We start from the raw sequence: 25,655 nt of genomic DNA, 5'->3' as shown, positions 1-25,655 counted from the left end.
CCCCCCCCCCCCCGTGCAAAAATCCTCAAAAGAATGTTTTGGATTAAAGGGTACAAGAAGACGGCAAATTGGGTAAGGTTTCTAACAGCAGTTTGAAGGAAGTTGAAGACATACTCTGTTTAGGGTTGCCTTACCCTGAGCCAAGGGAATAAAAACAAACCGTATGTCCGTGAAGAGGTTTTTCTAAGAAGGGTAAGATGAAACAGTGTTATCTCACAAGGAACTCCACACCAGGAACGGAAAATCTAAAGGAAGGGGGGTTAGCATGTCCTCAGGAAGACTTTCTCCCTTATCACTGGGCCGAACTTCTGCCTGTAAATTCAGGATGGCACTCTCCCTGGATCTCACGCGTATCGGCTGATATTCACTGATATTCACCCCAGCAGATTAAGGTCCTTACATGCCTGGCCTGGGTGTTGGCCCTCCCACCCATCTCCAGGGATCCTTTCAGCCCGGATTAAAAATTCTCTTGAGGGGAGCAAGAATATTCTGTCACAGCACAGGAAGAAGACCAGGCCAGCTGGGGTAAAGGCAACTGTTCAGAAATGAGCTCTGGAGGTAAAGTCACAGCATCAAAGTTGAGAAGATGCTTAACTTCCCTGCCCCTGTGGTCAGAGGGGCCCTCTCTGGCCAACTAGTTACCGGGAGTGTGTACAAAGCAGGGGCTTGGCAAGGCACAGAGGCAGGGACTTGTTCAGTGCTCCTCCTACCCATCCGCCCTGTGCTGATCATCAAAGAGGCCTGGGGAGAATTGTCAACCAGCCTGGGACTCCCAATGCATCCACAGAGCCCATAGAGCATTTCTATCTCAAGAATCACACTTTATGCTGTGTCATATTAATTCCCGTCATTTTCTTTGCCCTGGTGGAGTGTATGCGGCAACGATCAGGATGGGAACAGCTATTTCTGTCTCTTATAAAATGTTTGAACGAGCACTGTGTGTCGTATGTAAGTGACGAAGCACTACATTCTACTCCTGACCCCAGTATTACACTATATGTTAACTAACTAGAATTTAAATAGAATTTGGGGGGAAAAATAAACACAAAAAAGCATGTTTGGGCATTTACCCTCAGGCTCTGCAGGCATGATTTTCTTGGCAGCCAGGCCCTCCCTTCTTTGGAACAAGGTCGGACACAGGACCCAGTGTGGGCCCAATTCCTGGGAATGCCCCCAGGGCCTGAATTGCCTCCTAGTACAGAATCTGTTTATGGGATGCTGGTGTGAAGGAGGGCTGGGACCTTAACATCACTGGTCAGCTCCCTGTCAGCAACCCTGGGGCAAAAGGTATTCAGACTATGAGACATGACTCCCAATCTATGCACTGGGAATTGAGAGACTCCAGCATTTTCTAGGCACTGTTCTGTCTTCCAAGGATTCTCATTTTTCATCTTAACAATAACCCTACGGGGCGTCTGGCTGGCTCAGTCAGTAGAGCGTGTGACTCTTGATCCGGGAGTTGTGAGTTCGAGCCCTATGTTGGGCTTAAAAAACTCAGAAAACAAAACATAAAACTCACAACAACCCTACGAAGAAGACATCAGTTACAAGTGGTGTAAGTCGAAGTGACAGGGTCAGGGTTCAAATCCAGGGCTTCAGAGCCCAAAGCCCATGTGCTCCCCAAGTGTAAGTTAACTTTTATCTCCAGGGCCGGTCAGGTGGGCCCATACGTGCCTGTTCCCCAAACCAGAGCTCAGAAGGCACTCTGCAGTGTCTCCCAATTCTCAGGCAGGTCAGCTGTCGCATCCTGCACTGGTGACCTCAGGCGGACTCAGCATCCCCAAGGAGTCTGCCTCGAGGAGAGTGCAGAGAGGAAACAGAGGCGTGGTGGGAGCTAGTGGCTGAGCACAATTTCTGGCAGAGAATCTGTCTCGTCTGTCACGGTAGCAGGCGTGCGGAGACAGAAAGCCGGCGGGCCTCACCACACGCGGAGGTGACAGTGACGGCTAGAAAGACCAGCTGCTGGCGGAGAGTGCGGGGAGGAGGGAGGAGGCGAGGCAGGGACCCTCAGAGCTCTTTCGAGGGGAGGACCCGCGAGTCACCAAAGGCGCTGCCTGTGTGATCCCCGACCAGCAGCCACCACCACCCGGATGCAGATAGAAGGCGCAGAATCGGAGGCTGTGTTTTGTTAAGTCCCCCAAGCGGTTCCTGCTCGCATCAAAGCATCGGAGCTCAGGGACGGAGTCAGAGCAACCAGTCACCTCCCTTTCGGCTCCTGTCTGAGCCCCCCAAAGCACAGAGGCACAGCGTGACTTTACAGCCTTCGAGCTGGAGGGGACGTCCCCCAAGTGCTCCCAGGTGGGAGGATGCCCACTCCATCCCTCCCTGGCACAGCTGGGGTTCATCCATCCACCTGTGCAGCCCGCATGCACGCCGGCCTCTCCGAGCCAGGCGCTGTGCTCCACGAGGCAGGCTCGGCGGGGAAGAGACAGGCAAAGTCCTCCACCCACGGACCGAACATGGGGGACACAGACAAGACACACATAGGGGCGCCTGGGTGGCTCAGCCGGTTAAGCGTCCGACTTCGGCTCAGGTCGTGATCTCACTCACGGTTTGTGGGTTCGAGCCCCGCATCAGGCTCTGTGCTGAACGCTCAGACCCTGGAGCCTGCTTCTAATTCTGTGTCTCCCTCTTTCTGCCCCTCTCCCACTCACACTTGTCTCTATCTCTCAGAAATAAATAAACCTTAAAAAATTTTTTTAAAAAGACACACATCAACAACTAAATGGCGGCAAACAGTGGCACAGGCTCTAAAGGAAATAAACAGATGTTTGGATGGCGGCAAGGACAGGGTGTGGAGGGGGTTCCTTGAGATGCGTGGTCAGGGAAGGCTTCTCTGAGGAGGTGACTTTTCTTGCTGAAACTCACAGGATGTGAGCGCAGCTATACAAAGATTTGGCTGGAAAGCCAGGATCAGGGGGAAGACGGGAAAGACGCAGCCAAAGATTTCAGGCAACATTGAAAGCGCGTCGGCCGTAGGGAGACATCGGGGTTTAGGATTTTATTCTAAGATGATGAGCAGTAAGAAATTAACCAGCCGTGGGGGCGCCTGGTGGCTCAGTTGTTTAAGCGTCTGACTTCAGTTCAGGTCATGATCTTGCAGTTCATGAGTTCGAGCCCCGCATCAGGCTCTGTGCTGCCAGCTCAGAGCTGGAGCCTGCTTCTGATTCTGTGTTTTCCCTCTCTCTTTGTTCCTCTCCCACTTGCCCTCTGTCTCAAAAACAAAAAAAAAACTTTTTAAAAAAAGGAAAGAAGAAATAAAAAAAGAAATTAACCAGCCCTTGGTCTGAGCATCAGGATGGCATTTGCTGATGGTGGGGGGGAGCCGTTGGGGCGGAGAGAGCAGAGCAGGCACAAGGGTTTTAGTGTCAGACATGACTGCATACAGGAGTCTGGAGCCAAAGGCAAAGACAGTGGGGACATACCGCCGGGAGCTGGCGGGTAACCTTGCATTTAGAGCCCCGGGACCAGGAGTGGGTGTAGGTGAGCACGAGCAGAGGGCTGAGGACCCAGACCTGGGACCACCACCACCTAACTGGAGCCAGAGGGCGTGAAGCCCGCAAAGGTGACTGAGGAGGAACAGACGGACAGGTAGGAGGGAGCCCGTGGAGCGAAGGGGAGAAGTCTCGAGAAGGGGGAGGTCATCCGGACCAGGTCCTGCTGAGAGTTCCCATAAAACGAGAATGAGAACCCACCCTCGGACTGGACAAGGCAGAAACCCTGGTGACCATGAAAAGAGGGGCCAAGACAGGGTTGAGAGGGGGAGCGGAAACAGAGATGAGAAAGTGGGTGCAGAGAGCTTTGAGGAAAGGGGTGATGGGCTCAGGTGGGCATCATGATATTACATCCGCTGCACGCAAGTGGCAACACCAGGGCTGGGGCCGCGGGCGCTCGTCCTCCAGCAGCCAAGAGGGCCTGGGACCCAGGGCTCAGGCAGAGGAGCGCTCTTTGTCAGAGCAGGGTCACGTCACCCACCATCCCAGGAGGACACCGTGTGTGGGTACAGTTGGTGCCTTTGGGAGAGGGGAGGGAAGGGAAGGAGATGTCACCTGTGCTCTCCAGAATTCCCCTCAGGGATCGGAGCCACACTGAGAAGACAATCAAAGCTACCCCTTACCGGGGCACCCGGGTGGCTCAGTTGGTTAAGCGTCCGACTCTTGGTTTCGGCTCAGGTCAGGGGCTCGTGGGTTCACGAGTTCGAGCCCCACGTCGGGCTCTGCTCTGGCAGTGTGGAGCCTGCTAGGGATTCTCTCTCTCTCCCTTGCGCTCTGCTACCCTGTACTCCACTCACGCTGTCTCTCTCTCTCTCTCTCTCTCTAAATAAACTGAAAAAAAAAAAAAAAAAAAAACAACCCTACCACTTACTGAGGGCCTCATTTACGTCAGGACCCTTAGCAACATGATTTCTTGTGTGAGTGAGGCATGACTCCCTTGATGTTACACCTGTGGACATGAAGAAGCCTCAGAGACGTGAAGCGACTTGCCCAAGGACACACAGAGAAAGTGGGCAAGTGGAATGCGCGTTCAGCCCTCCTGACTCAACCCTGAGCTTGTCCCGGGGTTCAGAGCAGCCCGGGCGAGGATTAGCCGTGCCTGGTAAGGATCTGGCCTAAAGGGCTCCTGCAAGGTAGGGCAGCCCCCAGACAAAGGGGGCTTGAACCAAGCCTCCTTGAGGCCAGCCGTGGGAAGAGGTGAAATCATGTCGTCCACAGATTCCTGCCCGGGGAGCCCCTCCCTGGCCCCAGCCACCCAGGGTCCAATTTCCCTGTTTCTCTCCCTCCCCAGCCAAGGCCAGTTTTGTTAAGAAAATGGACATCGCTTTTATTTTATTATCATAAAACAGCAATAATAGTGATACCTTATATAAAGTGGCCACACTCTAGAGGCCGGGGGACCCGAGCTGGTTACAGGAGCAGGACTCAAAAGAGCAACCTGTCAAAGACAACTATTTTAAAACTTCCTTCTTGGGGCGCCTGGGTGGCGCAGCCGGTTGAGCGTCCGATTCTCAGTGTTGGCTCAGGACGTGATCTCACGGTTTGTGGGTTTGAGTCCCGCGTCGGGCTCTGCGCTGACAGTGCAGGGTTTGCTTGGGATTCTCTCTTTCTCTGCCCCTCCCCTGCTTGTACTCTCTCTCTCTCTCTCTCTCTCAAAATAAATAAATAAACAAACATAAAAGTCCTCCTTCTTATCTTTCAAACGCATGTGAATGATGCGTTTTAATGTTTGATGAGGTTTTCCCTGATTCCTGCGCTGCAGTTGGGATCCCAGGAAGATGGCGCTCAGGGCTCGTCAGGCCTGGGTGCCTTGAGAGATGCCATGCACAGCATCCCAGAGGCTCAGGTGTCTTCCCCACGTTAGCCCACGTAGTCCCCAGGAGGCCCATGCAGTTCTCCCACCGGCCCCATTTTATAGTTTTCTCCTGACGTCAGCCCTCCAAGAGAACACGACGCCTACTCTGACGCCCTTATCTCACTGCTGGGGACACCAGCCCAGAGAGGACGGAGATGTGGCCACTGCCATAGAGCAAGGACCCCCCCGTCTCCTCATGCTGCACTCTGGGGCCGGGTGCCAAGGTTCGTCGTGAGCTGCAGAGACACCCTCGTGGCCCATGGCATGTTCCCACGGCACCAGGGCGGCAGCCTTCTCCCGATTCTGGGGACAGGTGCCTCACGGTGCTCCCCTACTATCCCCACACCCCACTTGCTGGCTGCTTTACCACTGGGAATACTGAGGCCCGTTGAGTAGGCACCAACAATGGGCACTTTAAATGCATATGGAGCAGAAAAACAAACCCAGTAGAACTCCCCACCCTCTACCCCATTTTATTTTAATGTTTATTTTTGAGACAGAGAGAGAGAGAGAGAGAGAGAGAGAGCATGAGCGGGGGAGGGGCAGAGAGAGGGGGACAGAGGATCCAAAGCGGGCTCTGCACTGACAGCAAAGAGCCCGACATGGGGCTCGAACCCACGAGCCGTGAGACCGTGACCTGAGCCGAAGTTTGACACTTAACCAACTGGGCCATCCAGGCTCCCCTCCACCCCCATTTTAATTTGGATTTAAATTGCACTACCCCAAAGGGCTAGATGATCAATATGGGCAAATACAAATTGAGTGCATTCTCTGGAACAACTGGCTTGAACTCATCAAAAATGTCAATGTCATTAAGGGTGAAAAAAAAAAAAAAAGGCTGGTGAGCTATTCTAGATGAATGGAGACTAAAGAGACATGACAACTAATATAACATGTGATGTTAGATTGCACCTGAGATCAAAAAGGAAAGTTATGGGGCACCTGGGTGGCTCAATCGGTTAAGTGTCTGACTTTGGCTCAGGTCATGATCTCACAGTTCGTGGTTCAAGCCCCGCATCAGGCTCCGTGCTGACGGCTCAGAGCCCAGAACCTGCTTCAGATTCTGTGTCTCCCTCTCTCTCTGCCCCTCATCCGCTCACACTCTGTCTCTCAAAAATGAATAAACATTAAAAATTTTTAAATTAAAAAAAGTTCCAAAAATATTGGGAAAACTTGAATATAGAATTTATATTAAATAATATATCGCCTCCATGTTCAACTCCTCACAAGTGAGAACCGTATTGTGGTTATGTCAGAGGACATCGTTGCTCTTAGGAATATGGTCAAGTATTTAGGGATGAAGTGTCATAAGGCCTGCAACTAACTTTTTTTTTTAAGTAGGCTTGATGCCTGGCACAGAGCCCAACATGGAGCCCAACACAGAGCTTGAACTCATGACCCTGAGATTAAGTCCTGAGCTGAGACCGAGAGTCAGACACTTAACTGACTGAGCCACCCGGGCTCCCCTGCCATGAACTTTCAGATGGTCCACCAACAAATAAATAAAGGATATACAGGCACACAAACACAGAAAAAGCAAGCGTTGGGAGCCGGATAAATGGGTATTCAATTGCACGACTCTTACGTCTTTCCTGGAGTTGACAACTTTCAAGGTAAAACGTTGGAGGAAAAGTAAATTTGTAGCTTCTGTAGCGGAAGCCTGAGCTCTCAGAAGGTTTCTACGTTGGGCCGCAGGTGAGGAACGTCTAATACGATTCCTGTTTCAGCTCCGACACAGGGAACATCCCGGCCTGGCTGACCCAGAGGCCCCACGGGCCCTTGCAGGGCCTCTCTCTGGAAAAGCAGCGTCATGGCTCACTGGACCCCAAGAATGCTCCCTCCCTGCGCCTGAGCATCGGGCAGCCCGGTTCTACGGAGGGCGGCCACCTCGGAGCAGGGCCCTGCAATCCCACACCAGTCAAAGGGCAGCTGATATTTCTTGAACCCACATGCTGCTCCAGTGTCCATTGTCCCAGTATGAACCAGCATGTTACAGGGTCACGGCTTCATGGAATCGTCTGGGAGCTTTTATTTTTTTATTTTTATTTTTTAACGTTTATTTATTCGAAACGGAGAGACAGAGAGGGACAAAGAATCTGAAGCAGGCTCCAGGCTCTGAGCTGTCAGCACTGAGCCTGACACGGGGCTCGAACTCACGAGCCACAAGATCATGACCCAAGCCAAAGTTGGACAACTGAGCCACCCAGGTGCCCCCTGAGGAGCTTTTAAAAAGACAAGACCCTAGAGATTCTGGGTTGACAGGTCTGAGGGACAGCCTGGGTATCCAGAATCTTAAAAGCTCCCAGGCAATTAAAATACGTGGCAAAGTTTGAGAACTCCCAGTGTAGACATTTACTTTTCAGCTTTGGGTGTGTGTTAGAATTACTTGGGGAACTTTTTTTGTTAATGTTTATTTTTTTGAGAGAGAAAGAAAGTGCACAAGCGAGCAGGGAAGGAACAGAGAGAGGGAGAGAGAGAATCTTGAGCAGGCTATGCACCATCAGCACAGAGCCCGACTCGGGGCTCGAACCCATGAACTGTGAGATCATGACCTGAGCCGAAATCAAGAGTCAGATGCTTAATCGACTGAGCCTCCCAGACACTACTTGGGGAACTTTTAAAAATAAACAAGAGGACCCCTCCTCAGGTGAATTAAGTCAGAATCTCCTGGAGGTGGGGGCCTAGGCATCAGTATCTTTTGAAAGCACCCGACACGGATCCAATGTGTAGCCGGAGTTGAGAACCCCTAGTTCGGACTGGGCTGCTTCTGAGAACTAACATCCGTCCTTATGTGATTGTGCGCGTTTGTGTTTTCCCACAATTACCTGTGTCAAAAATTTACTTAACTCATTAATGAGGGACCCAGCATGTTGGGGCAGCCAGCTGCTTTCAAGGAGAACGGGTGAGATCCAGGTGTGCATAGTCAGTGAAAGAAATAATGCTGACAGTAAACCGCAAAGTTAGATGCAAAATTGGTTAATATCTTACAGGGTAATAAACAAAACCCTTTCAAGATGAGATGTAAGTGGCCACGCTCCAAAGTTTGCTCAGGTGCTAACTCCGTGAGTCCAGGTTCTGAAGGTGAGCGTGAACTTGATCAATAAGGGGGAGGGGAGGGAGCAGGAAGGAGGTGGAACACACGACTGCCCGGAGAAGCCAGTGCTGGTGGCTGGCTCAGCCCAGCCTTCTTAGGGCAGGGACGGTTGGGGACAGAAGGTGGGGGACAGGCCATCCAGGGCACACCAGGACGGGGCGTGGGGGACAAATGAAAGGCCCGTCAGCATCTGCTCTGCTTCTGCCCCAGCCACTTCCATTTTCATCAGAGTTCAGTTATTCCCCCGAGATGCGACCCAAAGATCTTTCATTCTGACACAAACTAGGAGGCTTGGGACAAGAGGATTATTCTTTCCTTCAAGAGGAGGGAGGTATCGAACATAGAGAAATACTGTGGCCATATTCAGCAGAAAGGACGAAGCCGGGCCCCTCGCTGAGCCCGCTGAGTTAGACACCCTCTCGCCTCACCAGTCATCGGCACACAGGATACCACCACCCACACCCCCAGCAGCACAGCTGAATCAGAGCGTCGTTTGTCAGAAAAAGCGTTTTTAGACTCTACAAGTGCCATTGTCACAAGCGGTTTTAGGAACACTCGCTCTAGGAGGGATGAAGTTAGGCAACAATATGCGTGGACCTGCAGGCCATAAGCTCCCTGGGCCAGTTCCAGACAGAAGCACAGGGCAGATTGTTAAAAGCTGTCCTGGCAAGACGGTGGGGGGGGGGGGGGGGGGGGGAGGGTGGCAGTTGGGCAGAGCTCCTTCTGAATATGAGCAGAAGGGCCTGTTTGGGCCCAGGCCTGGAGCCTGGATGCCCAGCAAACCCCATTTGTTTTGCCATCGGGGAGGGCTGCTGCGTAACCCTGAAAGAGCTTCTGGTTCCCAGGGTGGGGGGTGAGGTGGGCAGGGGGGAGGGGGAGGGGCAGAGGAGAAAAAAGGAAAGCGCATCCCTACCTCACTCTAGACATCAACATTAATTCCATGGATCAAAGCTGTAAATATAAAGACCGAATACACAAAATAAAGATGAGATAGACTAGTTCCACGGTCTTGGGCAGGAAAGCCTTTCTAAGCACCACACCAAAAGCCAAAGCCATAACGGAAGAGATTGATGAGTTGGCTATAAAAGAATTATAAACTTGCTGTCATAAACAAAGTTAAAAACAAATGACAAGCTGAAAAAATATTTGTAATGTATGTCAAAAAATGTAACATACCTGGGGCACCTGGGTGGCTCGGTCGGTTGAGCATCCGACTCTCGGTTTCAGCTCAGGTCATGGTCTCACGTTTCCTGAGTTCCAGCCCGACATGGGGCTCTAAGCTGACAGCACGGAGCCTGCTTGGGTTTCTCTCTCCCTCTCTTTCTGCCTCACCCCCCTTGTGCTGTCTCTGTCTCTCTCAAAATAAGTAAATAAAGGGGCGCCTGGGTGGCGCAGTCGGTTAAGCGCCCGACTTCAGCCAGGTCACGATCTCGCGGTCCGTGGGTTCGAGCCCCGCGTCGGGCTCTGGGCTGATGGCTCGGAGCCTGGAGCCTGTTTCCGATTCTGTGTCTCCCTCTCTCTCTGCCCCTCCCCCGTTCATGCTCTGTCTCTCTCTATCCCAAAAATAAATAAACGTTGAAAAAAAAATTAAAAAAAAAATAAGTAAATAAACTTAAAAAAAAGAAAAAGAGGGGCACCTGGGTGGCTCAGTCGGTTAAGCGTCCGACTTCGCCTCAGGTCACGATCTCATGATTTGTGGGTCTGAGCCCCATGTCGGGCTCTGGGCTGACAGCTCAGAGCCTGGATCCTATTTCCAATTCTGTGTCTCCCTCTCTCTCTGTCCCTCCCCTGCTTGCTCTCTCTCTCTCTCTCACAAATAAATAAATAAATAAATAAATAAATAAACATTTAAAAAAATAGAAAAAGAAAAAGAAAAGAAAATTTAATATTTCTAGTTTTTCTAAATCAATGAATATTAATACATCCAAAGAAACTAGGGTGAAGAATGTGGGCAGGCAGTTAATGAGCAAAGGACTCCTAATGACCAATAAATGTAATTTAAGAAGTTCAACCGTATTTCATTTTATTTATTTTTTAAGCAATCACTATGCTTATCGCAGGGTTTGCGATCCTGAGATCAAGAGTCACATGTTCTACTGACTGAGCCAGCCAGGGGCCCCAAGTTCAACCATATTTAATTCAAAAGAGCAATCCTAATTTTTTCAGCCTCTCAAATTAAAAAGACTTGAGAAATCCTTTAACACCCCGTACCAAAAGGGTACAATCCTGATGGGAGAGTAAATGAGACATCTTCTGGAAAGGAATTTGGCGGTTGTATTAGAAATTTTAAGATGTGCATCCTTTTGATAAAATAGTTTCCACTTAGCAGGATTTATCCAAAAGGTTGGCAAACTTTTTCTGTAAAGGGCAGATAGGAAATAGTGTAGGCTTTGCGGTAGCCACCCAACTCTGCCACTGTAATGTGAAAGCAGCCACAGGCAAGAGGTGAGCAAACAGGGATGAATGTGTTCCAATAAAACTTTATTTATAAAAACAGGCGGCTACGTTTGGCCCACAGGAACTGTAGGATGCCAACCTCAGACTTACTCTAAAGCAATGATTGCGGTCATGGGGAACCACTTAGCTACAAGAATGATGGTTACACTGCTTTTGTTAACCCCCCAAATTCCATTAATATATATGTACATATATGCTAACAATGAGGAACTGGTTAAAAAAAAATGTGGCTGTCTTCTTGTGACGAAATAATAAGTTGCTATTTAAATTTATACAGAGTCGGGGCACCTGGGTGGCTCCGTCTGTTAAGCATCCAACTTCAGCTCAGGTCATGATCTCACGGTTCATGGATTTGAGCCCCGTGTCGGGCTCTGGGCTGACAGCTCGGAACCTGGAGCCTGCTTCGGATTCTGTGTCTCCCATTCTTTCTGTCCCTCCCCCACTTGGGCTTGTGGGCTCCTCTCTCTCTCTCTCAAAAATAAATAAACATTTAAACAATTAAAAAAAAATAAATTTATGCAGGAAAGTCATATAGCTACATGAGTATATCGAGTGAAGGTTAGAAAATAGCATATGAGTGACCTACTAGAGCTAATAAGGGGGTTTAGTAAGGTTGTCATGACAAGATCAACACCCCAAGTCAAAAGCTATCCTATACAACAGACATAACCAATTAGGAAATGTCGCAGCAAAAGGATTCTACACATAACAGCAATAGGGACTCGAAAATATAGTCACCCTACGAAGAAACACACAGAATGTATTTGAGAAATAAAACTATTCTGAAGTCCTGGCGTAAAAGAAAGCCAGAATAAATGAAGAGATATATTATGTTCCTGGATGAGAGAATTCAATATTGTAAAGAAGCCAATTCCCTTCATGTGATGTATAAATTTCAAACAAAATCTCTAGCAGGATTTTTAACAGGTTTTGACAAAAAAGAATATTCTCAAAGAGAAAATACGTGAGCATAACAAAAAAAATGTTTTTAAATAAAGAAGGACGAAGGAGACTGCCTCTATAGATATCAAACTATAAAGCGAGAGTAGCTGAACTGGTTTTGGCTTAGAAATAGGTAGACAAATAGATCAATACAACAGACCAGAGTCCAGAAGGAAATCCGTGTTTATAAGGAAATTTAGCATACGAGAAAGGGGTGAAATTTCAAATGAGTGGGGAAAGAGAGACTATCCGATAGTAGGAGCTTGAACGGCTGGCAACATTTTGAAAATAATGATGCCGGATGACTATACCCTTATCAAAAGCAAAAATAGTCTGCAGGTGGATCAAAGAGCTAAGCATAAACACGTTTTGTCTAAAAGTATCGGAAAAAAAAATATATAGGGGGATACGTTTAGAGCTTTGAGATAAAGAAGGCATGACATGTGAACGGCATAAAAGGACTGTAATGATCACGTGAGAATTTTAAAATTCTGTGCAATAAAAGACACCAAACCCAAGATTAAAGTACAAGCAAAATGCATAAAGATTGACAGAATATATTTAGATGTCTTATAAATCAATAAGGGAAAGACAACCCAAAGGAAAATGAGCAAAGACTATGAACAGGTAACTCCCCAAAGAAGAAATCCAAAGGGCCAGTGAACAGGACACACGGTCTACCTCACTAGTAGATAAATGGCAATGCAAACAAAGCAAGGGGGAGTCTCCCTCCATCAGGCTGGTGAGCGGAGGAGGGAAGGGAGGAGTGGAGGGGAGACTGGCAGGTAGGTGGAGACCTTCCAGGGTTGGCAAAGGGGTGAGGAAATGGACACTCTCACATCCGGTCAGATGATACATCACTATTGCCTTTTTAGAAGAAAACTTTGGACGCATTTCTTAAAAAAAAAAGAAAGAAATGTTGGTGCCTGGCTGGCTTAGGCAGTAGAACAAAGGGGTTCTTGATCTTGGGGTGGTTAGTTTGAGCTCCATGTTGGGGGTAGAGCCTATTTAAAGAGAGAGAGAGAGAAAGAGAGAGAGAGGGCGAAAGTGCCATTTAGCCAAAAAATAAAAAATAAATAGGGTCTGCACACTCTTTGATACAGCAATTCCATTTTTAGATTTCTTTTTTTTTTTTTTTTCAACGTTTATTTATTTTGGGGACAGAGAGAGACAGAGCATGAACGGGGGAGGGGCAGAGAGAGAGGGAGACACAGAATCGGAAACAGGCTCCAGGCTCTGAGCCATCTGCCCAGAGCCCGACGCGGGGCTCGAACTCACGGACCGCGAGATCGCGACCTGGCTGAAGTCGGACGCTTAACCGACTGCGCCACCCAGGCGCCCCCCATTTTTAGATTTCTAATCCTAGAAATACTTACAGAACATTCTATGCAGCATGAATACGGGTGTGCTGGATATGGAGACAGGGTCAGCTTGAGTCCTGTCACCACAGGGTGAAAATGGTGTCACTATGGAGGGGACTTGGAGCCACCCTGGAGGCTGAGGTTAAGGCCCAGGGCCTCAACGAAGTTCAGGGCAGGTCCTCCTCCAGGCTGGAGCAGAGGGAACCAGGGGAGGCTTCCTGAAGGAAGTGTAAGTCTTAATGCTGAGCAGAAGTTAGCCCAGGGACAGCGGGTGCGAGGACATCCCTGGAGAAAGACAAAACTTACACAAAGTCTGGGACGCAAGAGAGAACTCAGCCTTTTCATAGAATGAGGAAGAGTTGGCTGTCACCGATTTCGGGGTGGCGAGGCTGCAGAAGGAGGTGGGACTTGGTTTTATCCCTTTGGTGATGAGGGGTCCCAGAAGGGAGTGAGAGAGCAGCCCCTTAGGGAAGATCCTGAGGCACCGGGCTAAGGGTCTAGAAAGGCTGGGGATGGTGAAGAGAGCTGTAGGCAGCAGGGGGAGAAGGACAAGGCAACAAGCGGGGATCAGGGGACTCGAGGCCGGCTGGATGTGGGGGCGGCAGCAATGATTTTCCGGCCTGGGGGCTGGCTGGCTGGTGACATCATTCACTGAGATGGCAGTTTCACAGGAGAAGCAGGTGGCTTGATGCCCTATTCATTTTATGGGGTTCCCTATTAATTGGCCCACAAAGGAGAATGACCAAGGGCCCCGGATCTCACAGCATTTGTGGGGTCAGCTTCCACGGCACCATCCCCTTGCCTCTCGGGCCCGCAGTGGGGCTCTCCACACCTGCCCATGCCCTCTCCCCACGGAGACCCCTGTGCTATATAGATGGAGGGCTGTAAAGAAAAGAGGACAAGGGCCAGCCCACTGAGCGGGCCAGCCTTGGGAGGGATTCCCAGGGTGCTTCCTAAGACCCTAACCCAGGGACACTCATCCATGGACACCAGGGACACCCAGCATCCCCTGACCAAATTCACATCCCCCTGCACTGGGAAACTCGCTCAACCGTTGGGTTTACTAAGGCCTCAGGGACGCTTTTGGATGCCCCAGTGTCGCAGGCTCTGAGGACACAGGGTGACATTCGGTAAGTTCCAGAACTGATGCAGCACAGGTGGCACCCACCCAGGAGGGACTCACATGGCCCAGAAGTCTGCACAGCAGGCTGGGAGCCATGGCGGTGACAGCCAGTGGCCAGAGTTTCATGTGCGGGGTGCCTATGGCCACCAGCAACACTAAAGTGTCTCACCATTTTAACGATGGCCCTCATCAAGTGGTGATGTCAGAGGTCTCCACCCCAGGGTGTCCCATCAGCGTGTCATCCCTACGTGGTCCCCAAACCACCCTTACGCTTTCGTCTCCGGCAGCACTTTGGAAGCCTGAGTGACCAGGCTGTTGTCAGTCTCAAGCTGACCCCTAGGGGACAGCTGGGACACAGCAGGGTGCTGAGGGCCTGGTCCACCGGATTAAGATCTGCCCAGGCTGGCGCCCTCTGCTCCCCCGACCTGAGGAGCTGTGGGCCTTTAGCCGAAGGGAGCCCAGAGCCGCACATTAGAGGAAGCTGAGCCAGAAAGTGGATTCATTCACGTCACGGGGACCCGGGGCCTCCGGGCCTTCACAGCCTGTCCCTGCAGGAGCCCACAGGCCCAGCAGGCTGGACTTTGACCTGTTCCCCCCTGCCTCCCACCTCCCAGCACTCAGGAGTCCATGGTAAGGAACAGACCCTGGGTCAACCGAGCTGCCCCACTGGATGCTCCAGAACAAGGCTGAGCAGTGTGTGCAGTGATCAGTCTCCACCTCCCCAGGGTCCCGCCTAACTGAGCCACCTGAAAGAGCCAGACCCACATGCAGGGCATGAAGCGATCCCCCCGGAGGGGCTTAAACACAGGGGAATAAAAACACATACGCAGGCAAGGTCCTGAGAGAGAGAAGATGAGGGGTACTGGGGCTGCTGAGGTTCGACTGGCATGTGCTTCTCGCTTTTCTCTAACCTCTTTTTATTCTGGAAAATAGTGTTGTTTAAAAGCAGAGCATCCTCCTGGAGCCCAGCGCTTCCGTGTCTGTTTCCCACCTTTTCTTCTGGAAGCGTGGACGGCCACGCATGGGGGCCAGGCGAGCAGCCCGTGGCTGCGGGGATAGGGCCTGCCGGGTGACCCTGGTGGGGAGCCTGGCTGCGGCTACCCCCTGCCCCCTAGCTCCTCGTGGGCAGGCCTCCATTTTGACAGGCTACCGAAACACCAGTGTCCGAGGGTAAAGCTGATGAGCACCACGTTCTCGTGCTGACCTCCACGACGCGGCACGGGAGGAAGGCAGCTCTCATGTACTCGCTAATAAGAAAATTCGTATTTCCTCAGGTCCTTTAGACCGGCGTGCCCAGCCCTGTTTACAGCTGAGGAAACTGAGGCGCAGAGGGATTGAGAGCGGCTTGTCCGGTGTGCATATCCAGTCAGTGGCCCAAGTGGGGTGTGGACCCAGTCCTGGGTGACCCCACAGCCTTCCTCCTCACCTTGCTTCCTGCTCAGCTCTCCACGAGGGGTCCACCCCAAAACCCTGGGGACGCTCCGTGTTTGTCCCACATGAGGAGTCCTCTGCCCTGATCCTGGCCCATATCCCATTAGCTGGGCTCAAATACATATTCACCCCACATCCACTGGGCCTGTCAAGGCAGGCCTGGAGCCCAGCTCTCTGCACTCATCCCTGGGGGGGCCCTCATTTTGGGCACAGCACCCTGGAGGCCAGCCACCTGGCTTCCGTGTTGGGGGCCCCGGCCCCGCACCCCATGCCTGGCTCTGGCTTCTGCCGCCTTTGAGCGTTGGCTTCTCCAATATCATTCTGCTGGCCTCCCTCAGCGATACAGCCCTCTGTGTGGACTCCCGCTCATCCAGTCCCCATCCTGACCCCACCACCCGGCCTAAGTGACCTCTGGGGTCCTGGATCTCCTTCAGCTCTGGAAAGTACTTCTGTTTGGGGGAGTTCACCAACCAGAGGCGGAGAGAAGGTATTGGAGCTGGCCTGGATGACAAACCGAGCGAATCGTCCTCCAGCCCTGGGGTGTCTCAGCCAGAAGGGCCCTTGGAGCCTGTCAATATACGCATCTTAAACTGTGTCTGTCTGTAGGGTGTAGCCACAAGTGTTTGGAACGAGAGTTCCGAAGCTTTATAACAAACACACCGCTGGGCACGGATAAAGGAAAACAGCCATGAGGGCTGTGGTGTGTGCCCCACCTCGGGCGCAGAGTTCCTCAGGCCGTCAGGACTTCCTGAGTGACGGGAGTGCCTTTAGTCACGCATAGGGAACCCCTTCCCGACATGGCTGCGTTCCTGCCGAGGAGGTGACACCGGGGGGCCCCTAGAGAGCCTCGGGATGGGTCTGGCCACCAGAAAGACCCAAGTGTGATTAGAAGGTGGGAACACCCGGCTCGCCCATCCCCCCATCCCAGGCTGCACGTCAGGTTTTCGAAGTTCCGAGAGTTTCCGATTGCTGAACGCACACATGTGCGGGGAAGCCGGTGGGTCTGGAGACGGCATGCGATCGCCTCACCGACCCCCGGCCCCCGTCACGCTTTGCCTTTGCACCTGTCCCATTAGGCTCTTCCTGAGTCGTGTCCTTTGTAATAAACTGATAGTCGCCAGTACGGTGTGTCCCTGGGTTCTGTGACTTGTTCCAGTGAATTACTGAACCCGAGGGGGGTTGTGGGGACCCCAGCCAGCACAAGTGCAGGCAGCCTGGGCACCCCATCTGTAGCTGCCCCACGGTGGGGCAGGCTCGTGGGACTGCGTCCGTGACCCTTGGGGTCTGCACTAACTCTGGAACGGAACGGAACCGCTAGACGCCTGCTTGGCGTTGGAGAACTGGCGGACCGAGGACCCGGTGGGGCTTGTTGTTTGGGGAAAACCACACAGGAACCAGTTGGCTCCGTGGGTTAAGGGCAGAGGAGAAAAGAAAAACAAAATGCAGTCCTGCCTGGTGTTGACCTCAAGTCTGTCGTTTCCCCTGTTTGACTCAGTTGCTCCCTGGAACCAGAGAGGGGGAGCCAAGTGCTTCGTGAGGACCCCCCAGTCCCTACCCTCTTTGCCGTGGCTCGCAAGGGGCCTGGCTGCTCAGGTTCCAAAAACTATTTCTTGACTTTGAAGCCAACGTGTCCTCGAAAGGGGAGGCCCTGGGGCGTCCCAGACACCAACAGGGTGGAGCAGAAGCAAAAAGATCATAAAGGCCAAGGCAGCGCCTCGGGAGGCTCCTCCACCCTCTCACGGGAGGCCTCGGGCCTCCCCCTTCTTACCTGCTCCGCACAGTCTGGGATCTCGGGCGTGCAGGGCAGCGTCCCTGCGCTCTCCACGGACAGCACATCTTTCAGCAGCTCCTCGCACCCTGCAGACGGACAGACAGCGCAGGGTCAGAACCTCAGCAGCTTTGCTTCTGATCCACGGGCCTAGGGCAGGAAGGGCTGTGGGGGGCAGGTGGCCCAAGTGTCCAAGAGCCCAGCTGATCCTTCAAAGGCAGAGATGGCACGCCAAGCCCTGGAGAGGCTGGTCCCGGGCTCTGCCGGTGGAGCTGAGACGCACTGACCCCAACAGAGAACACACAACAGAGAGACTCCCAAATGCAGAGGGCAGGCCAGGGGCAAAGAGAAATCAAGGAGGCCTCTCTGGAGGAAGGGACACGAGACAGTACTCCCTGCCCGGTTCACAGACACTCCAAATGCACACACTCCCCTGCGGTCGAGGCCTTCGACGGCCCTGTAAACTCCAGGACATCTAGGACAGGGTCACCCTCAGCATGGCTCCGCGTCCTGCAGACTGCGTCACACAGATGGCCTCCCTCCGTGGTTCCTGAGCAAATGCCCCCATATCTTTTCAGACAAAGGAGGTCAAACCCACAAAGCACCTGGCGTGGGCACATGACAGGCCCAGTCAATGGCGGTCCTACAGTCCACGCTGAGGAAGGCTTTGTGGGGGCCGCGTGCAGCCCCTCCCAACCTCTCAGCTCACTTCCTGTCAGCCCTCACCTCCAAGGAAGTGATTCCTGCTTCCTTCCCACCCTCCCAGAGCCGCAGGTGCCCCACAGAAAAAGGTTCATCCTGACAGGAAAACATGGCTTCCTTCACAGATGGCAGGAAAGTCTTGCAGACCTGTGTTCTCTTCAGAGCCAGCAGGGAGGCTTGAACAAGTCTGCCTGCCCGGTGGCCCAAGCTGCTTTCTCCAGACAAGCAGTTTAGTGGTAAGAGTGGCCATGAGTGGCCTCTGATCCTTGGAGGTGCCTCACCATGGCCTTCGAATTGGGAAAAGAGAGGGACTGTATTTTGCTCCTTCAAGGAGGGGAGCGGGGAAGAGAGGAAGAGACTGAGGAGTCCCAAGGAAGAGAGAGGGGAGGAAACAAAGAGAACAGGAGAGAAGGAGGAAGTTGGGCATCCACTGTGCCCCGGGGTCTGCCCACAGCTGTTCTAGTTTTCAAACTGCAAGTCCTGTGTCCTGGGAAACTGCCCGGGAGCTGGGTCATCCTGGAGGGAGGTGACCCGGAGGAGGACTCAAGGAGGAGAAAGGAAAGCAATCAGAAACCTTTCTCTACAGGACAGATGATGGGCAGGGAGGAAATGACTGTCCCGTGGGCATGGGGTGAGCCTGATCCTTCTCCTCAGTCCCCAGGGGAGGAATCCCAGCTGAGACCCAAGTCAGGCCAGCTTCTGCAGCTGGACGGGATCCTGAGAGACCCCTAGGACCCAAAGGTCTCACCTTTCATGGCGAACACCCCTCGGCAAAAGTCCTTGAAGTTGATTCTCCCGAGGTCGTTGGGATCCAAATATTTGACAAGTTTTTCCACCTGTGAGAAGGAAGGAGGGACAGATGTGAGGTCTCCAGAGACGCCCCATGGGGTTCACGGAGCTGGGGTGAGGGTGGCTGGGGAGGCTGGAATGGAGGGAGGGCTTGTCACCTGAGCCAAGGGGATTAGGTGTCCCTTCCTAGGCCTCCACCCCTCACCCTGGATCAGCGCCAACCCCCCGACGGCAGCCGGGCCACTTGATTCTCTTGAGGTCCACAGACAGCACCAGGAGCCTTCCAACGAAGACTGGCACATGGAGAGTGAACGCTCTGATTTTTTTTTTTTTTAACTTAATGGTTTCTTTCCTACAAAAATCATACGAGCTCGCTGCAGAAACTCCGGAAAAGAGAATGAATCAAACCCTGCCGTTTCCCACTTTTTTTCCCCTTTAAAACACATAGTTTGGGTGCAGCTGGGTGGCTCAGCCAGTGAAGTGCCTGACTTTGGCTCAATCATGATCTCATGGTTCGTGAGTTCAAACCCTGAGTTGGGCTCCCTTCTGACAATACAGAGCCTGCTTGGGATTCTCTCTCTCTCAATTTCTCTCTCTCTCTGCCCCTCCTCCACTCTCAAAATAAATAAACTTAAAGAAAAAACACATGGTTTGAACCACTTTTTGGGTTTGTTTTTTTTTTTTTTTGTAGTTCTGAGAGACCCTTGGCCAAATTCCCTTTTGTCCACAAGGAGGAAATAATTATGTCACATTTGTATACATTCTTGGAAAATTTTAAATTACAGATCAAATAAGATTTAAGGCAAAACCAATTACGGTCAAGACAGTGGCTGCATTTGCAGCACTTTGTAGGAGGGGGAAGGTACCAAGGGGGTTTCTATTTATTGGTCTGGATGCTGGCCACACAGTGAAAACCCACTGAGCTGTCTGCTTGTGGCCGGCACACTTTTCTGTTCTGTTTGTACTTTATACTTCCATAAAAAATGTTTAAAAAACAAAGTCTGTTAATAAGGGTTTTTTTTTTTTTTTTTTAGCCCAAACGACTCAGCCATTCCTGACGTTTGGAAGGTTCTCTCCTGCTTAACAGTTTAATCAGAAACCCTTTTGTGGGGCGCCTGGGTGGCTCAGTCGGTTAAGCGTCCGACTTCAGCCAGGTCACGATCTCGCGGTCCGTGAGTTCGAGCCCCGCGTCGGGCTCTGTGCTGACAGTTCAGAGCCTGGAGCCTGTTTCGGATTCTGTGTCTCCCTCTCTCTGACCCTCCCCTGTTCATGCTCTGTCTCTCTCTGTCTCAAAAATAAATAAACGTTAAAAAAAAAATTAAAAAAAAAAAAGAAACCCTTTCGTGCTTCCCTGTGGTACCACCCATGTTGTTAGTGGTTATAAGATATGCTGCACGGTGGATACACCCTAATTGACTTAACGACCCCTAATGGTTGGGCATTTTCGTTATTTCCTGCTTTTTTGTCATTACAATTCATCTTTGGGGGTTTCTACAGCTGTGTGATGACCAGTTGAGCCCTGGCCCCTCAGATCCTTGACTTCCTCATCGCTTTCTCCTCCATCCCACCTCAGCGGGCGAGGCCCTGAGCCACCCCAGCCACACCGAGGACTTGCCCCTCTTCCAATGTCACTCACTCGAACACCCCACTCCCTGGCCGCATCCTCCCTCCCTTTCTGCCCATTGTGCAGTTCTGCAGCATCACGGGGGCTGCTCCCTCTCACCCGTTTGCAATCCATACCCAAATGCCATACCCTAAAGCCACTTTCTTTTTTCCACACCACCCGTGGAGTCCCACGGGTCACAGCCATTATCATCTCCCTTCCTGGCTGCCAAAGTTTCCTGATTCATCTACTCTCTCCCGCTCCTCCTCCACTCCGACTGGATTCTGTCACCTCCTCCCCTGGTAAAAACCTTCCAGTGATTGTCCACTACCCGTAGGATAAAATCGAAACTCTGTAACGTGGTCTACAAGGCCCTATATGATCTGGCCCCTCCAGCCCCATCTCCTCCCACTCTTTCTATCCCTCACTGCATTCCAGCCACACTGGCTTTCAGTCAGCTCCTTAAGCAAACCACTGTTTCCTGACTCGGGGCCTTTGCACATGCTGTACGTCATCTCAAATGTTTGTCCTCCCCTCATTCATCACCTGATTTGATTCATCCTTCGGGTCACTGTTTGTGCCTTTATCAAATGTCTCCCCCTGAGACAAACCTGTCCTGACCACTCCCATCTAATTAGGGTCCACCTTCTAGTAGCCTGTAGCACCCTATACTTTTCCTTCAAACAACTTACTGCAATTTGTAATTATATTTTATGCGATAATTTTATTACTTTGTGTCTTCCCCTCTAGGAAATAAGCTCCCTAAGGGCACGGGTCATGTCTGTTTCGATCACGGCTGCATACACGGTAGCTCCCACCATGACTGGCATATACTAGAAGCTTCACAAACATTTGTTGAATAACCGAATATGAATGGTTCTATGAGTCATCTAAATCTTATTTATTTATTTATTTATTATTTTTTTTTTAACATTTATTTTTGAGACAGAGAGAGACAGAGCAAGACAGAGCATGAACGGGGGAGGGGCAGAGAGAGAGGGAGACACAGAATCTGAGACAGGCTCCAGGCTCCGAGCTGTCAGCCCAGAGCCCGACGCGGGGCTCGAACTCACGGACCGCGAGATCATGACCCGAGCCGAAGTCGGCCGCCTAACCGACTGAGCGACCCAGGCGCCCCGAGTCATCTAAATTTTAAAGGCTTTTGGCAACAGTTGCCAAATTGTTCTCTGTAAAGACGTCTTAATTTAGTGTTCAGCCAGAGCAAGTGACTTCCCACTCGAGAGCTCCGAGTACATTTCCTTAGTTTTTGGCAATGGCCAACTTCGTAAGAACTCTCTTTTCTAATTAATTAGCGCCAGGCTCCACCCACCCGCACTCCCCCCCCCCATAGTTCCAGCAACTGAAAGTCAGCTTCTTGAGATTTCTTCTGGAAGCCTGCTTCTAATTTTTTTTTTTTTTTCAACGTTTATTTATTTTTGGGACAGAGAGAGACAGAGCATGAACGGGGGAGGGGCAGAGAGAGGGAGACACAGAATCGGAAACAGGCTCCAGGCTCTGAGCCATCAGCCCAGAGCCCGACGCGGGGCTCGAACTCGGGGACCGCGAGATCGTGACCTGGCTGAAGTCGGACGCTTAACCGACTGCGCCACCCAGGCGCCCCTGGAAGCCTGCTTCTAAATCAGCCTGTTACTTAGTGGCAGTCCCTCCCTCCCCTCAGCGCACACGCAAACCTTCATTCACTCACTGGGCGCTTCCTACATGCTGGGCACCCTGCTGGGGGCCTCAGGCAAGCGCACACGCGGTCTCACACACACACACACACACACACACACACACACACACACACACACACACGCATGCGCACACACTGCCACACTCTCGTCAGGCACCTTCCCTCTCTTCCCAGTGATCACCCTCGGTGTCTAAAGCACAGTGGGGCAAAGAGGAGCTCTTTCTTTAGACTCCTTTCGGGCTGGGTTGCGGGCAGGCTACATCAAAGCACTCTGGAAACCCTAGAACACAGCATGCAGGCAAGGGGTTACTCTTAGTGGCGGTATTGTAAACGCCCGTGGCCCACACCACTCACCGCAGGCTCCAAAGCCCAAGCCATGGTGGGGATTCATCCGTCCATTAAGGACTGTGTTTCTTGCATGCCCATGGGACGTGTTTCCAGTGGTGGCCTCTGCGGCGGGAGTCTGAAGGCCTGGTCGCTCCCAGCGGCCTGGCCTCATGGGGACGCTCCCAGCTGGCTTTGGAGATGAGCGGTGAGCGAGCAGCGGGCATCTCTCCTCCCTCCCTGAGCTTGGTGGCCCTGCACTTGTACCTCTATTCCAGCTGACTCTGCTTTTTGCACTCGGGCGTCAGTCTGGGGGTGACGGGTGGGCAGGGCCTATACATGGTCTGTCCGGGACCCCCTCAACCTGGGTACCTCTCAGGACGTTGGAATTCCAGTGACGGAAGAAGGTGGCTTCCTGCCAGCTCCCATCCCGGCCAGAGCGTCCTCAGCATTGCAGCTGTCCCCTTCCCTCACTGCAAGGACAGCCTGACTATCGGGCAGGGGCGTGGCTTCTGGGGATCCCAATGCCCAGTGCCACCTGCACCCACCACCCTGGCCAGGATCCCGCCGCCTCCCCTCCTGCCCCTCTCCCCACTGGCATCGTGGGGACTCTGTGAACACTGGGGCTGGGCTGGGACATTCGGTACCTCCCAGCCTCCCCGCACTCACCCCCACAATCCTCTCCAAGGTCAGGAGCTATGCCTCAATTATCTCCGATGCAGTCAAGGGTGGATCGTCACTGACTGTTGAATGGCCGACGCAGAGCCCCAGTCTCAGGTCCACCTGAGAAGCAGCAGGCTGTGCACTCGGATTCCAAGTGTCCGTCGCCCCCTGGGACTGGGAGACATTGGTGGGGCCAGGCTGTCCAGCCCCCCTGACCCCCACCGCCTCCAGGGAAAGCCGGCCTGGAGCGGAGGTGCGGGGCTGCTTGATGACAGGCAGACAGATGAGGTCCTGAGGGCCACCGCAAAGTCCCTGAACACCCCTGAGCTATGGCGTAGGAGACTCCCACAGGGCTCATCAAAGAGCGGAGACCCTGGAGAGTGTGTGCCACGGGCCGTACGGCCCTTTAGAAAGCAAACGCGACCACTGTAAATTATTATAACAAAACTGCCAACTATATTAACACCACAACTGGAGGCTCAAAGACCTTCTAAATAAACAGTGGCAGGGCTCATGCAGAGAGGTATTAGTAATTCCTGCTGGGTTCATGGAGGGCTTGCCATCAACTGTAGCAACTCTGTGCTCAACTGTGTGCTAAACTCTGGCCCGGCTTACTCTCATCTCTGACCCTCACAACCTTAACAGCTACAATCACAGCCTCCCATTCTACAGTTGAGGAGACTGACGGGAGAGGTTAGACGTTTAAACAGTCACCGTGGCAGTAACCCTTCCTTGAACCCAGGTCCTGCTGGCCCCAGACGATCAGCTTCTGCGGTCTACTGGTTTCCTGTGTATCAGGGCCCTTACCTGCTGCGGCTGGGGACCCGTCACCTTGATCACCAAGAGTCTCAACCCTCCTGGAACTAGACCACGTTTTACCAATGCACCCCTGGGCCAGGGAGGGGGGGCATTCAGCTGACCCAGCCCTTTATTTTATAGGCAGGGAAGCCAAGTCCCAGGCAGGGGAAGGACTTGCTCAAGGTCACACAGCAAGTACAGCAAATAACCACCCACGTGTGGTCTTTGCGGTGAAGCGGGGCCACAGGCACTGCCCCCGCCCCGTGTGACGTGCACACCATCCACGGCCAGGCTGCCCTGGGCTGCCTCTCGGCTTCTAGTCGGAAGAGAAGGACATCCTGGGCCCGTCAGGGCCTGCAGGGGCAGCTGCTCTCACTGAACCACACACGGCTGGGCCATGAGCTGGCTGCCAGAGACACTGCATGTTCACTGGCAGTAAAATATTGATCTTTCCATTTTGGGGCCACTCAATTACCAGGCTTCCCCTTCTATTTCTGTTGCCTTTCTCTTTGGGCTGATTTTCCATTCATTCATTCCCCCCGGGTCACATCTCTTCTGGCTCCGACCAGACGATGTTTAAAACCTCACTGCCGCCGCCGTCTGATTGATCACCAGCCAGATGCTCTCTGAGCCTGTGCCCAGCCGCCCCCGCCTCCCTAATTTCCAGATCTGCCAGCCAGACGGGCTCAAGCAAGCCATTTGCCTCTCGGAGGCCTCAGCTGCCTCATCTGAACCAGGGAAATAAACCGGCAGTCAGCAGGTGAGATGCCTAGTAAGTATTAGCAATTACTGTTACTAATGAAGCAAATGCCTGGTGACTCTTCCTTTATGCCAGACTCTGAGCACTCCGTTCATATGGATTTATTGAATCCTTACAACCGGCTCAGAAGCAGAGACTATTATTGTTCCCATTATACAGGTGAGAACACTGAGGCTCAGAAAGGCTGAGTCACGCAGCTGGTAAGAGGCAGAGTTGAGACCTGAACATAGGAAGTTTGGCTCCAAAGTTCATGTTCTTTGCCAATAATTATTATTATTTCTACTAATATAAACTGCTATTATTATTATTGTCATCACAAGTTTGGGGGCTCTGACCAGAGAGTGAATAAATTTGTCTTCTGCTCTCTTTTCACCTAGGAAAACGGTGATGGGTACAGGGAACCTTTACTTAAGAACTGGGATTTTTTTTAATGTTTATTTTTGAGAGAGAGACACACACACAGAGCGTGAGCTGGGGGAAGGGTAGAGAGACGGGGAGGCACAGAATCTGAAGCAGGCTCCAGGCTCTGAGCTCTCAGCACAGAGCCCGACGCAGGGCTCGAACTCACAAACCGTGAGATCACGACCTGAGCCGAAGTCGGGAGCTGCTTAACTGACTAAGCCACCCAGGCCCAAGAATGTGAATATTTAAAGGGAAAAGTGTCACGTGAAACATTGCGTTGCTAAAGCACGCCTCCAACTAGTAGTCCCAGATGCGGCCTGGAGACAGAGTTAAATTTTTAAAATTAAATGCCAAGATTAAAAACCGAGGAAGCCTTCTGGTTTTGGTTAAGATGGA

The 25,655-nt window shown here is 52.1% G+C and overlaps 1 protein-coding gene across 1 annotated transcript in view; it reads right to left on the bottom strand.

Moving 5' to 3' along the window:
• The window catches only part of RAB11FIP4 (RAB11 family interacting protein 4), a 126,094-nt gene that overhangs the window by 63,742 nt on the left and 36,697 nt on the right, over positions 1–25,655 (bottom strand). Inside the window, exons 2-3 of the mRNA XM_025916956.2 lie at positions 18,976–19,063; positions 17,526–17,614 (exon numbers count right to left, since the gene is read on the bottom strand). Of these exons, the coding sequence (XP_025772741.2) occupies positions 17,526–17,614; positions 18,976–19,063 (177 nt within the window). The remainder of the gene's footprint in view (positions 1–17,525; positions 17,615–18,975; positions 19,064–25,655) is intronic.

This window comes from Puma concolor, chromosome E1 (genome assembly GCF_028749965.1).
Source record: "Puma concolor isolate L17-30 chromosome E1, mPumCon1.1.hap2, whole genome shotgun sequence".
NCBI classification, from domain to species: Eukaryota; Metazoa; Chordata; class Mammalia; order Carnivora; family Felidae; genus Puma; species Puma concolor.
The sequence above is the reverse complement of the archived record's forward strand: the minus strand, read 5'-3'. Positions and strand labels throughout refer to the sequence as shown.